The sequence below is a fragment of the Gymnoscopelus braueri genome, assembly GCF_963280865.1.
Source record: "Gymnoscopelus braueri genome assembly, chromosome: 9".
In the NCBI taxonomy this organism is placed as follows: Eukaryota; Metazoa; Chordata; class Actinopteri; order Myctophiformes; family Myctophidae; genus Gymnoscopelus; species Gymnoscopelus braueri.
In genome coordinates this window covers 7,899,105-7,912,469 of record NC_137610.1, presented here as the reverse complement: position 1 = coordinate 7,912,469, position 13,365 = coordinate 7,899,105, and the positions used below count along the sequence as shown (strand labels likewise).

At 39.8% G+C, this 13,365-nt stretch overlaps 3 protein-coding genes across 3 annotated transcripts; 2 read left to right on the top strand and 1 right to left on the bottom strand.

Annotated features, from left to right (window-relative positions):
- Nucleotides 1-1,542: 1,542 nt before the first annotated feature.
- Nucleotides 1,543-3,803, top strand: LOC308091853 (lathosterol oxidase-like; the record flags this gene model as incomplete). The annotated part of the gene is made up of 5 exons (XM_080437589.1): nt 1,543-1,755; nt 2,532-2,664; nt 2,878-2,978; nt 3,242-3,370; nt 3,537-3,803. The coding sequence occupies exons 1-5, from the start codon at nt 1,546-1,548 to the stop codon at nt 3,801-3,803; spliced, it is 840 nt and encodes a 279-aa protein (XP_080293715.1). The 5' UTR covers nt 1,543-1,545.
- A 93-nt stretch (nt 3,804-3,896) lies between these two features.
- anapc13 (anaphase promoting complex subunit 13) lies at nt 3,897-6,818 on the bottom strand. Its single transcript, XM_080437744.1, has 2 exons — nt 6,464-6,818; nt 3,897-4,810 (listed from the first exon to the last, which is right to left on the bottom strand). Exons 1-2 carry the CDS (start codon nt 6,560-6,562, stop codon nt 4,685-4,687), a joined length of 225 nt encoding a protein of 74 aa, XP_080293870.1. The 5' UTR covers nt 6,563-6,818; the 3' UTR covers nt 3,897-4,684.
- A 2,669-nt stretch (nt 6,819-9,487) lies between these two features.
- aldh7a1 (aldehyde dehydrogenase 7 family, member A1) lies at nt 9,488-12,332 on the top strand. Its single transcript, XM_080437014.1, has 2 exons — nt 9,488-9,710; nt 10,462-12,332. The coding sequence occupies exons 1-2, from the start codon at nt 9,522-9,524 to the stop codon at nt 11,887-11,889; spliced, it is 1,617 nt and encodes a 538-aa protein (XP_080293140.1). The 5' UTR covers nt 9,488-9,521; the 3' UTR covers nt 11,890-12,332.
- The last annotated feature ends 1,033 nt before the right edge of the window (nt 12,333-13,365 follow it).

The following is a 13,365-nucleotide window of genomic DNA, read 5'->3' as shown; positions in this document are numbered from 1 at the left end:
AAGCTCCATTATATCAACCAGGAACCTGCTGCTGAATTAAAAGATTTAAGCTCTGTCTTGATAGGTGCATGAATAGAAAGAATAGTGATGGGCAAAGGCTAAACAAAAGTGCTACATACATGCTAAATGTCAAAAGGAAAGTGCCCACAATGACATTTAACCATGGCCTACATTATAGTTATCATATTACCTCCAGGGGGCAGACAATTCCAGTACATTTCACAAGAGTAAAACGTATTTCTGCATTAAAAGTTTTACTGCATTTAATTACAGTCATTAGAATGACAGGAAGGGTTTGTGTATAGGCCTACTCAAACATTATGTAGTCTACTGCAGGATCACCATATTTGTGTCTTGCTAACACGTTTAGTTTTGGTTGTAACATGCTGTAACTGAATTAGTCCATCAATACATTGCATGGCTTTTATAACCCTAAAGTCTGGTGCACTCTCAACTTTAACTGTTTTTTTTTGGCATGCTTTGTATTCTTTGTGCTGCACTCAAAATAATGTTGCAAAAAGTTAAAACTAATGTGGAATTACGTATTTTGTGGCTTGCACAACATAAGATAAGATAAGATATCAAAAGACATTTGTACAGTACCACTTACTATGTTTGACTGTTGCCATCAAAAACAAACAAGACAGCTTTGGTTGAACATGTAGGCCTGACCATAATAATAGCTGGTAATGGAGGGTGCATTGATAAAACTTTTCTCCATAAAGGCCAAAAGTGTTGAGTAGCGTTAGGGAGACTGGGGTCAAAAGTAACACTATTTACAGTTTCCTTCATAATTCACAGAATACTTGAAATATACAAGTCATCTTTTGTTATATTAAGAAACATATATGTGTGCCCTAATTAATAATACCATTTATAAGCTTTCACTAGTATTGGACAAGACTAAAACATTACTTAATGCAATAAGTCAGAGTGCTACAATTGCCCCCGTGACGGGGGCAATTGTCCCCGATCGGGCAGCCATGATGAAATCCCATATTGTAGCTAGAAACACCTAGATTATCATAGGCTGCTAACGTTAATTTGTGACCAATAACATAGAGATACAATTCATCTAAGTTTAAATTAGCTGTTATTTAAACTTTAGAAAGCAGAAGGAAAATACTGTACATTCAAAAATGTACGTTTACACCTAAAAATCTGTTTTTGTTGACAACTTCTGCTGACATTAAATGATCATTCTACCCTTCCATAGGCAGAGAGAGGACACTACTGAGCATGTGCAGAAGAAGTCTCATCCCTCTAGCTTGTTTCTGATTAGAATTATTGAGTGTGTTACATTTGCCCCCTGTTACTTTTGACCCCAGTCTCCCTACTTACCGATATGTCCAACAATCCTAATCTTTGCATATTTAGTTTAGCGGTTTCTACATGATGTATCCTAAGCTCTCTTATGTATCTCTAATGTTAAGTCTTTTGTGCACAAATTGGCTATAGCATATATTTAGTTTGTGTTCCTGTATACAGATTGGATAAAAGGCAAAGCATAATGGGTCTCTCATTGTCCATTTTACAGATTCAACCATGGATCATGTACTTAATGTTGCCGACTATTACGTCCTCACCCCATATGTGTACCCAGCTTCATGGCCTGAAGATGGGGCACTACGTCAAATGATCAGCCTGCTGGTTGTCACTAACCTGGGAGCAGAACTCATTTACCTTGGCTTCGCTTCCCTCAGTTTTTACTTAATATTTGACCATAAACTCATGAAACATCCACAGTTTGTCGAGGTAGGTATTTTCAATGATAATGAAACCAGCGCTGTAATCACTATTTATAGGCCATTAAAACATCAGTAAATATGACTGAACGCAAAGAACACAATAAATTATATTTACTTGGGTAGAATTACTGACCCAGAATCAGACTTAGCCTAACTATTCGTCTGTACAGTATATCGTATTTTTTTTAAAGTTAAACTATGACCGTCTACCAGAATATCTAACTTAACAGACGTGATAAACCTAGTACATAAAGTCAGTGGCCTCCTGGCTTAATGTTATTCAGTGCCCCCAGACTCCAGTCTGTACACAGCAATATATCTTTGACAATTCTTTGTACTACAAACCAGAGAAAAACACTTTGAACTGTGAGGTAGGCATGAAACCAAACCAAAAAGTGTCTCTTTGTTCATATCAGGCAGAAAACTCCTATGTCCAAAACTGTTACTTTGCAGGAAATGAAAAAACATCCCAATTTTGGGCATGTATTTTGGGATTGGCAAGACTTTAATAAAATAGGGACAATAATATATCTACAGGCTCACAATCAGCTATTTCCTTACAACCATACAACGAAGTATACCATTTTACATACTGGCATTAACATACTGTATGAAAAAAATCCTGCAAAACAGGAACATATCTGATCCATTACCACAGGATCCGACATGGCTGGCTATAAAACAGCAACATTGACAGTTTACTATTGTAATGATTTGTAGTTACTGTAGTTGTCAGCTTGCAAAAATTAGAAACTGTAAAATCTCTCTTTACTGCAATGACAGAACCAAGTACGAAGGGAGATCACATTAGCCACAGCCTCTCTCTTCTGGATGAGCTTACCGACTGTGGCTTTATTCTTCACTGAGATCCGGGGATACAGCAAACTTTATAACGATGTCAGTGAATCTCCTACGGGTAAGAGTACACTATCTTCACCAGCTCTCAAACCAAAGTTGGGTTGAATTGACTCTCAACTAAATCAATTCCGAATGTAAATAGAAACTGCATACATGATGATAGAGCATCTATCCTTATGATACTGATAAGTGTGTCATGACCAAAGTTTTTCAGTGTGTTATTTTGGAAGAGTTAATTGAAAGTTAATTCATTTTATTGTTGTTGTTTCAGGCTGGCCAGGGGTGCTCCTAAGCATGGCTGGCATCCTGTTTTTTACTGACATGTGTATTTACTGGATACACCGGTGCATGCATCATAAGAGCATTTATAAGGTGAGTTTAAAACATTCAAAGGATGTCTTGAAACTCTTTTGGCTGCATGTGAAACAATCATCTTTGTAAATAAGTCATAGTGGAAGTCAAAATAAACAAACTAAATGTTGCTGCTTGAAGTGCTGCCTGCTCGTTGTCAAGTAATTGCTCATATGGTCTTAAGAGTCAGTTCACTGATCTGTCAATCGTTGACAGACAAAAGTTTTAAAGGTAAGTTTGTGTGTGAATTTCACAATAATGAACATCTCTTGTACTACCCCCAGCACTTGCATAAACAGCACCATATATTCAAGATCCCCACGCCATTTGCCAGTCATGCCTTCCATCCAGTCGATGGTTTCCTGAACAGCCTACCCTACCATGTTTACCCTTTCCTCTTCCCACTTCACAAGGTGCTTGTTCTTTGTTGCATTTAATATTAGAACCAAGTCTGTTGCATAAAAATCCACAAGCTGTGGCTAAAAGTGTCTTCTAACAAATCATTTCTCAGTTGGATATTCTGAGCATTTTGTGTTTCATATTCTGAACCTGTCAATGGCTTCCTCCTACTCCACAAAGGTGGTTTACCTTTCCCTCTTTGTGTTCGTCAATATCTGGACCATTTCCATACATGACGGAGACTACTGCATCCCTGGTCCTCTCATAGAGGTCATCAATGGCGCCGCCCACCACGTGGACCACCATCTATACTTCAACTACAATTATGGGCAATACTTCACACTCTGGGATCGTCTGGCGGGCTCATACCGCCATCCCTCTGTCCTCCTGGGGAAGGGACCACGTGACCACATGTCCAAGCTCATGGCAGAGGGGAAGCTGCAGTGACGCAACTGAAAAAAAACAACTCCCAAGAACATGGATGCAAATTACAATAACCACACAGTTGGTGTTTCTTCATTATAAATATGATCATTTATTTAGTCATGCTCAAGGGGGTCAATTTGGATCATTAAATATCGATCTATAGCCACACATTCATGTTTGACACCCAGGTGACAGTCATGGGTGCCCTCACAAGTTACAAGTATGTATCTGAGAAACACCTTTTATTTGGTCTTATATTGGTGAGTAGAACCAAATATGAATTTAGACAGACTTCCAGCATAGGATTTGGTGCCATCAAGTCAACATCTGTTGTAAAACTCTTCAGTGTTGATATGGTCTTACCAAAACAAAACTGTGTATACAAAAGAATAGAAACGTTTTTCACCATCAAATGACTTCAGAATGCAGCTTCCAAGTTCTGTTTATCAGTCTCTCAAATGATGGCTTGTTAAATCCCCAACTCAAAGCATAGCATTTACTAATTGTATTGATTCTTTTGGCAACAAATAACCAATGTAAAAAGACTTTCAGATGCAGCCATGACTCAAATATAAAATGACTATGCCAACATTAACATTTCCAAGTTTACAAGACATAGCTATCGTCAAGATACATTTACCACCTTTGTATTAAGCTGTAACCTACTACTTGTCATTTATCAAGAGCTCTGTCCTCTCGCAAGTGAAATTAAGCCTGTTTTATACCTGTATAAAAGGAAATAGCTAAATCTACAAGCTCACGTGTTGCATCTGCGTCTTATTGTGATCTTGTAGATCTTTACTTGTGAGCTTGTAGCTTTATTGATATCCAAAGTCAGTGCAGAGGGAGTGGGGGAGAAGGTGTAGAATATCGGTACCACAGTCATTACTACAGTACAGCCTTTAGGTTCCTGTGTTTGGTGTGTTTTCATGAAGACTTTGCAAGGCCAGGTCAGTCCACTTCATCTCTTGTTCTTTCACAGACTCTGTTGATCCACCATTATCCTGCTCAGCTTCAGGCAGCTCACTCTGAAAAAGAGAAGAGGGAATGCCATTAGTCCAACAGGAGCACAAACTCAACTCCATTTAACTTCAAGTTGTGGGAGGGGGGCAGAGCTACAATAGGATTGTAAGTCAGATATTTTGTCTCCAGCTAGAAAGGCCAGATAAATTTAGTGTCCAATAACACGGCAGGGTGTGGCAGATATTCATACCGCTTTTTTAGCAGCAACCAGCTCATGCTGTTATCTATTCGTACACAAGTGAAATCTTATTTTTGACAAGAAATTTGGCCCTTCATTCACATAAATCAGTGGTGGAAAGGGCTTACAATTCCAAGCCCAACATCATAAAACTATAGGGAGCTAAAAAGCCAGGAACCATCTGTGATCCTGGCTTCTGCAATGCCTTTACTGTTTTGTGCACTGGAGCTTCAATCATTATTGTTGTTTTTTATTCAAGGAGCTGGCTTAAATATTAAATGTGCATTTTCTTCTGCTTACACAAGAGACGATGTGATATTCTGTGATAAACCATGCTGACATTGTGCTCAGCATGGTTCTTTCTCTATTCTCTACTAGACTGTTTTTGAATCTGTAAAGTGTTGGGAGCTTGTCAAAAAAGAATTACACAAACTTTTTTACACTGGTAAAATTGTGATGTGACAATAAACTTGAAGTGCCTTCTGTATATATTTTTGTCCTTTGACCGTAGTGGGAATATAACAATAAATGAGAGCTTTTCTTTGACAAACAAACATCAAAAGCTTGGATAGGTGGGCACCAATGAAGAGTGGGCACCTCAGTGTTAAATTGGCTATGTTGTCCAAAACGTTAAAAAAATATATATATTTGGAAAATGTTTGTAGGTAAAGTAAAGTATACATGATTAGAACCTGCTTAAACATTCGACAACTAAGGTCTAATATTTCTACAATTGTTATGAAACCTGTATATCCACTATCCAGTCATTTTGGGGCATAAACAAGAAGTTGAAGGATACATTTAAGTCTGATAATGATGTACCGTGCATGTTCACATCATGTTTACTTTACAATACTTCCAAATATTTTGGACTAAACAGACAATTTTACACCTAGGTGCCTACTGCCTAGGCTAGTGCCCGCCTAACCTGTATCCAAACCAGGACCACTCTGACTGACATGCGGTGTGAACCTATGGCTACCATAACAAAACAACCAACCAAGGTGGTGTAAAGTAACTAAGTACATTTACTCAAGTACTGTACTTGAGTACAATTTTGAGGTATTGTTTTTACTTTACTGGAGTATTTCCAGTTTTCAATACTTTTACTTCTACTCCACTGCATCTCAAGAGGCAACTATTGTTCTTTTACTCCCCTACAATTATTTGAAAACTTTAGTTACTATTAGTTACTTAGTTTGTATATTTTGATTATTACAAAACATACATTATTAACCACTTCAGCCCTATATACATTTTGGCCATTTGAAAATAGCAGATCTACAAGCTCACAATGCTTTGCATTTGAGCTTGTAGATCTGCTATTTTCAAAGGAATTTCTATACATTCGAAAACTTACTAACTCAAGTACATTTAGAATTCCGGGACTTTTACTTGTAACCGAGTATCTCTACAGGGCAGTATTGATGCTTTTACTTAAGTACAATGTGAGTACTTTTTCTACGACCACCACACTGACCAAAGGTATGGTGACATCTTCATAAGGCAGCCTGTCTTCTCTCCAGGCGTCATCAGTCAGATCCAGGACTCTTCCATCTCTCTGGAACTCACTGTCCATCTTCTCCAGCAACAGTAGCAGCTCACCACTGGTAAACACACGGTAAACAAACCACTGGTAAACACACAGTCGGCACGTTCTGCTATTCGTTCTTTTTGGTACTATTATCCACTCAGGCTGTTAATAAACTGTTCATATAAAGTGTCAGCGTGAAAGGTGTCCCTATAACCCGTTTCAGTGATTTATAACGTTTGTAAACATAAGGTTTGTGATTGTGAAGCATTGAGATTGAGCCTCAGACAGAATAAAGATGCCAATGTTTTGATTGGTTGAAAACGTTTCCGCTTCCGTTTGGTCTTCTTCTCACCGTTGCCAGATTTTGTGAGAGTAATAAGCTGCTAGGTCTATTAAAACAAAGCTACATGAGCACTTTAAACCTGTACTGTACTGTACATTGGCTATTTGAAAATGGCCAATCTACAAGTGTGAGCTTGGGGATCTTCTATTTCCAAAAATATCTTGAAAATAAAAAGTTAAATCATATTTGGAATATATTTTGGGGGGAAAAACTTCAGATGGGGGTCTGCGGATAGAGATATTAGGGGCGTCCTTGACCTGCAAATGTTTGAGGACTGTTTTGTTTTAAATATAATATACAAAATAACTACACTTTAGAAACAAGCTAAAAAAAACAGCAACCCGCAACGCAACTACCAATATTTACAAGCAACTTTACAGAAAAACAAGCCGCTTATAATAAGCAGACATGGCAACACTGCTTCTTCTGCGTTCTTGCGAATTGCAAATCAACACGTAAAGGTGCATACTGCCTCTAAAGGTCCTTACACACCGGGGCGATTTTTTTCATGCGAATATTACGTTTTTTTTTAAAACCTTATAAAGTCAATGCAAGCTTTCACACCAGTTTCGCGGAGCGAAAAAAGCGTCTTTTAATTATTCGGAACGAGTCCGAATTTTGCGTATATTCGCATATTCGCCGGTGTGTTTGTGTAACCACCTTTACTGACAGTTGTCAGTTTCCCATACTTGACTGAACTGAGTGTGTAGTGAATCAATGGTCTTGTCGTTCATAATATACTATTATATTTAATCCGTTTACCTCGGCAACTAAACAACTTGTTTTGATGTTGGGTTATCAAAACAAAGAGGGCATACAGTTATACATGATACAATGCTGTTCCCATACCAAAGTAGATATGTCATATAAACAAATACAATGACAAAAGAATTAAAGAGCGAAAAAATCAATAAACTAGGAAACTAGAAGGGATGCAAAATGAAGATTGTTATAGATAGGTGTATCATCAACAGTTAGCTATTTATAAAAGATGAAAACGTTTTGGAGCATAACACAACCCAACACGTGTTGTTGTATAACACCCAAAAATATATATTAATTTCAAGTATTTTAGATGCCAATGCTTTCTTGGTAATAGACTCTAATTAAAACGTCATCACAATTCGTACGTTGTTTTTTATTTTTTTCTTCCCCAAAGTGGATTAGTGTTGATGCCTCACATTTTAACAAAGGGTTTAAATATATCATGCATCAATGAATGAATGTAAATCTGGTCGGGGTGGTAGCCAGAAGTCACATCACAAGTAGTAAACGTGTTCTTGAGGAGGTGCCCAGAATGGACCAATCATCTAGAAGGACGCCACGTGGTACGACAGCTTCAGAAGGAGGTGTACCTCATGGACCAATCGCCTGTCAGAACGTCATGCGGTAGTGCCGGGTTGCCATGTCTGCTTATTATAAGCGACTTTGGGCTTGCTGTTCTGAGGGTAAAGTTGCTTGTTTGTAAGTAGTAGTTAGTAAGTAGTTGAGGGTTGCATTTTTTTGGGCTTGTCTGTTTCTAAAGTGCAGTTATTTATTTGGGCGTGTTCCCCAATGTTGTTTAAACCAGTGGTTCTCAAACCTTTTAATGTCAAATGAAGATGTATTTGTCAAACAACACGCTTTTTGTGGAGGATTGATCGTCTAGTCAGTAAGAATACTCTGAAAATTCTTGCAGGGGCCCTCATTCAAGGTCATTATGATTATGCATGCACTTCATGGTATCACAACACCTCCAAGGCCTTAAAAACAAGGCTCCAAACATCCCAAAACAAACTTGTAAGGCTACTTGGCCTCAATCACAGAACCCATCAAACCCCTGCTCATTTTGCTAGGATTGGATGGCTTAGGGTTGAGGACAGCAACTTGCTATGGGCCTGGTCTTCAAGATACACCACAACATTAGGATGACATTTGTCAAAATACTTCCAAAATGTTAATGCAGTCCATGATCATAACACCAGAGGCAGCTCCACAAATCATGTTCAACCCAGATTTGTCTCAACTAAGGGAATGAACTCGTTCTCATGCTATTCATCAAAAATGTGGAATGCCCTACCAAAAGGAGTAAGGAGTGTAAAACCCTACTCACTTTCAAAACTGCCCTAAAGATACACCTTCAGGAGGCTGCAATTCGAAAATGGCCCCTGTCTAAGTCTTAACCTACCCCCCCCTACCCCCCCTCCTTCATTTTCCTCTTTTGTATATATATATATATTTTTTTTTCTCTCTTCATACCAGTAACCTGAAAGCTGATTGTATGACATTCTGTACAGTAGTGTGTATATCTATCTGCCTCTTATACTTCATCATGATTTGTGTGCATGGGGTTCTCATCTTAAACAAGCTCAGTGCTTAATGAGAGTTCCAGTTTAGTAGACCTTGTATTGTGAATTTGTACTTCCATGTACTGTTATGTACTATTCTCATGTCTTACTAAATAAACCACATCAATCAATCAATGTCCACAGACCATTACCATCTGAAAATATGTTGTGCCAAGTTTGCAAACTGCCAAGTTGCTTCTTTTTGGCGTGTTTTCATAGACCTGGTTGCTTATTTCTCTCACAGAATCTGGCAACACCGCGGTAGTGTTGCCTGGCGTCCCCTTAAAGCTAGTGGTTTATTGCACCCATTGCACCCCCGGTGTGTCCACTAGCTATGCAGCGCCTCCTCGTCTTAACCACTTCATTACACCGGACGAAAGTTCTCTCTTTCCGCTCCTTGCAGTCTGCAGCCATGTCTTCTACACTCCTCATCAACCAGCCCAAGTACGCCTGGCTCAAAGAGCTGGGCCTGGGCGAGGAGAACGACGGTGTTTACAACGGGACGTGGGGAGGAAAAGGCGAGGTGAGCAGCAGAGCAACGAGATTAGCTTCTTTAGCTTTTGAGTTCAACTTTCCAAATATAGCTAAAGCTAAATGTAGCCAAGCAAGGGTGGTTGCACTTGCAAAGACACATTATGCAAATGCCATCACATGTAATGCACTGTTGAAACCTAACAGATTTTATTTGATTGTTTGGCACATTTCGTTTATATGTCCGCTTCTTAGATTGTGGCATTGGGCAATGCAATAAGTTAGTTTATTATCATTTTATTTTTTTTGCACGACTAGCTTAGCTGCCAACACATGGCTAGTGCTGTCAAACGACGTGGCTAATCAATACTGTTCTCTTCAGTTCATAAATATTCCCTAAATGACAACGTTAAACTTGTGATTAACCGTGACAGCTGCCATTTAACGTCATCATGATTATTAATAATAAAATGCAAACCACCATATTATTAGTTATATAACTTTTAATATCCATAATAATGGTTTGCATTTTGTCCAATAGTCTATTGGACATGGCTCTGACTTGTAAAACAATAAATGCGTGCTCTTCTATATCCGTGTTTACAATAGCTGGTAAACAAAAGACTTAAACACATGTTGTCACCATCAAGTAACATGCATAACAAATTGTTTTGTTTTTTGTTTTACGCCCAATGCTTTTGTCACATTATGATCCACTGAATTCTACACCCCATGTTATAAAGTTGGTTTCTAAACTTTCTAGGGGTGGAATATTGTTTCTAACTGGTGTTTTTGTCTTCAAGGTCATCACGTCGTACTGCCCAGCCAACAATGAGCCCATTGCCAGAGTACGCCAGGCAACCATGGCAGAATACGAAGAAACTATACAGAAATCTAAGGAAGCCTGGAAACTGTGGGCCGATATTCCAGCCCCTAAAAGAGGGGAGATCGTGAGACAGATCGGCGATGCACTTAGGGGCAAGATCAAGGTCCTGGGAAGCTTGGTGTCGCTGGAAATGGGCAAGATCTACGTAGAGGGAGTGGGAGAAGTGCAAGAATATGTTGACGTCTGTGATTATGCCGTTGGCTTGTCCAGGATGATCGGTGGGCCCATCCTCCCTTCAGAAAGGCCGGGCCATGCCCTCATTGAGCAGTGGAATCCAGTGGGTCTAGTGGGCATCATCACAGCCTTCAACTTTCCTGTCGCTGTGTATGGCTGGAACCAATCCATCGCTCTCATCTGCGGTAATGTCTGTCTGTGGAAAGGAGCCCCCACCACCCCTCTCACCACTGTCGCTGTCACCAAAATTGTAGCCGAGGTGCTGGAGCGGAACAACCTGCCCGGTGCCATCTGCGCCATGACGTGCGGAGGGGCCGACATCGGCAGCGCCATGGCAAAGGATGAGCGCGTGGATCTGGTGTCATTCACTGGCAGCACTCACGTGGGAAAGATGGTGGCCATGACGGTGCAAGAACGATTTGGTCGTCAGTTGCTTGAACTCGGTGGGAACAATGCCATCATTGTCTTTGAGGATGCCGATCTGGATCTGGTGGTGCCCGGAGCTGTCTTTGCTTCTGTGGGAACAGCTGGCCAACGCTGCACAACCACCAGGAGGCTAATGCTGCCCGAAAGCCTTCATGATGCAGTGGTGGAGAGGATCGCTAAGGCCTACAAACAAATCCGCATCGGCGACCCTTGGGATCCCACCACCCTCTATGGGCCTCTTCATACCAAGCAAGCGGTCGAGCAGTACCTGGCTGCTATTGAGCAGGCCAAGCAACAGGGCGGTACGGTGGTGTGTGGAGGCAAGGTTATGGATCGCCCCGGAAACTACGTGGAGCCCACTATCATCACAGGACTGGCTCACAACGCTCCCATCGTCCACACCGAGACCTTTGTTCCCATCCTTTACGTTCTCAAGTTCAACACGGAAGAGGAGGCCTTTGCCTGGAACAACGAGGTCAAACAGGGCCTGTCGAGCAGCATCTTCACCAAAGATTTGGGTCGAGTTTTCCGCTGGTTGGGCCCGAAGGGGTCGGACTGCGGCATTGTGAATGTCAACATTCCTACTGCTGGTGCTGAAATTGGAGGGGCCTTCGGTGGGGAGAAACACACAGGAGGTGGAAGGGAGTCCGGCAGTGACTCTTGGAAGCAATATATGAGGCGGTCAACTTGTACAATCAACTACAGCAAGGACCTTCCCCTGGCCCAGGGCATCAAGTTTGAGTGAATTATTTGATCTGGTATCAAGAGTTCAATAACACTGACAAAAGCTTTACACCTTCAATCAAATGCTGACAAAAAAATATAATGATTTGTGCACCACTGCATTAGTCATAGTAGCTTTTTAGATCCCATTCCCAAACATGATAGTTTTCAGTGTTAGCTCTAGAAAATAAATGGTTATTTTTCTCTGAACTGCTTTGTCGAAAGGGTCAGATGGAACTAGAATGTATCTATAAGTGTATACTTCACAAGCACTTATAATATGGTAGCAGATGCTTTGCTACAAATGCCTTATTCAGAGAAAACAAATATATATTGTACACTAGCTAAATATTAACGTTTTGATGTCAATTTCTACCAGCAGTATGCATTTGTTGCACTTGTTATTTTCAGCCTAAAATGGTTATATTTTCTTGTGTGGAATAAACTTTATACGTTTGGAATTAAGTACTTGTACTTTATTATGTTAAACTGTACGTTTGAGGTGAGCAATTCAAAGTATTAGTCTAATGTGAGCCAAGGTAATTCATAATACTTGCCTGATGAAGACCTAGAAGGTCGAAACGTTGCAGGGGTAAAAAGTGAGTTTCTTGGAGCTTGAGAACAGTGTGCGGACTTCCTCCTTTTCCAAGGTAATTCATTCACCCATCTGTGAAATGTGTGGAAATCCAAACACCTGTTATGCAAATATAAAAGTACAATCCCTAACACATTTTGTATAGAGAAAAAAATTACATTATGCAGAGAACTCAGAGATCAAAAAATTATATTAAGAGATTTACAATGTACCACAGCAGGCAATGATTCCATTGGAGTTGTGAATACACTGTAGTTAGATCAGATGAACCTTGAACCTTGAGATATAAAATATTTTGATAAAGATTAACATTTCAGATCACTGCATGGAATTAACTACAGGTAGCCCTGCCACAAGCAAATAAAGTAAACTAATTAAAACACCTGAAATGTCAGTCTGAAAACACCGGTCTTAACATGTTTGAAGCATTTCTAGACGAGGCTTTTAACTCTTGTAATTTACATTTGGGCATTTTCAGAGAGTAAATGACATCATGAACCCTAGTCAAACGATATGGTAGTAGTGTTCAAAGAAAACATTTAGTTACAAAAGTAGATAGGATAGCCTAGGTAAACATAAGCCTGGCATCTATCTAAAACATGCTAGTCTAAATAACATTCTTAGGATTTTAGCACAATAGCCAAACAATGAAGGCGAATGTGACAATCGCTTTCAATTGGAGATTATTTCTGAGGTAAGGCTACTTGTCTGAGGGTAGTTCTGGAAAATTATGGAAAATTATCCAAATATCAGGCTTCACTCAAGATACTTGTCTGTGGGGTCAACTTAATGAGTGTGTTTTTTTACACGTGAAATATAGGCCTACTTGCTGAGAGTTGCAGATCTTGCCAAATACAAATTTACAGATATAAACTAAAGAAAGGAATGCCCAAGGTTCCACTG

Excerpts from the sequence above, each read along its gene's own strand:
- anapc13 (XM_080437744.1), bottom strand. The coding sequence starts at position 6,562 with ATGGACAGTGAGTTCCAGAGAGATGGAAGAGTCCTGGATCTGACTGAT. Across the intron at positions 4,811-6,463 it reads AAGATGTCACCATACCTTTG|AGTGAGCTGCCTGAAGCTGA; the intron begins GTCAGTGTGGTG and ends TCTCTTTTTCAG.
- aldh7a1 (XM_080437014.1), top strand. The coding sequence starts at position 9,522 with ATGCAGCGCCTCCTCGTCTTAACCACTTCATTACACCGGACGAAAGTT. Across the intron at positions 9,711-10,461 it reads CGTGGGGAGGAAAAGGCGAG|GTCATCACGTCGTACTGCCC; the intron begins GTGAGCAGCAGA and ends TTTGTCTTCAAG.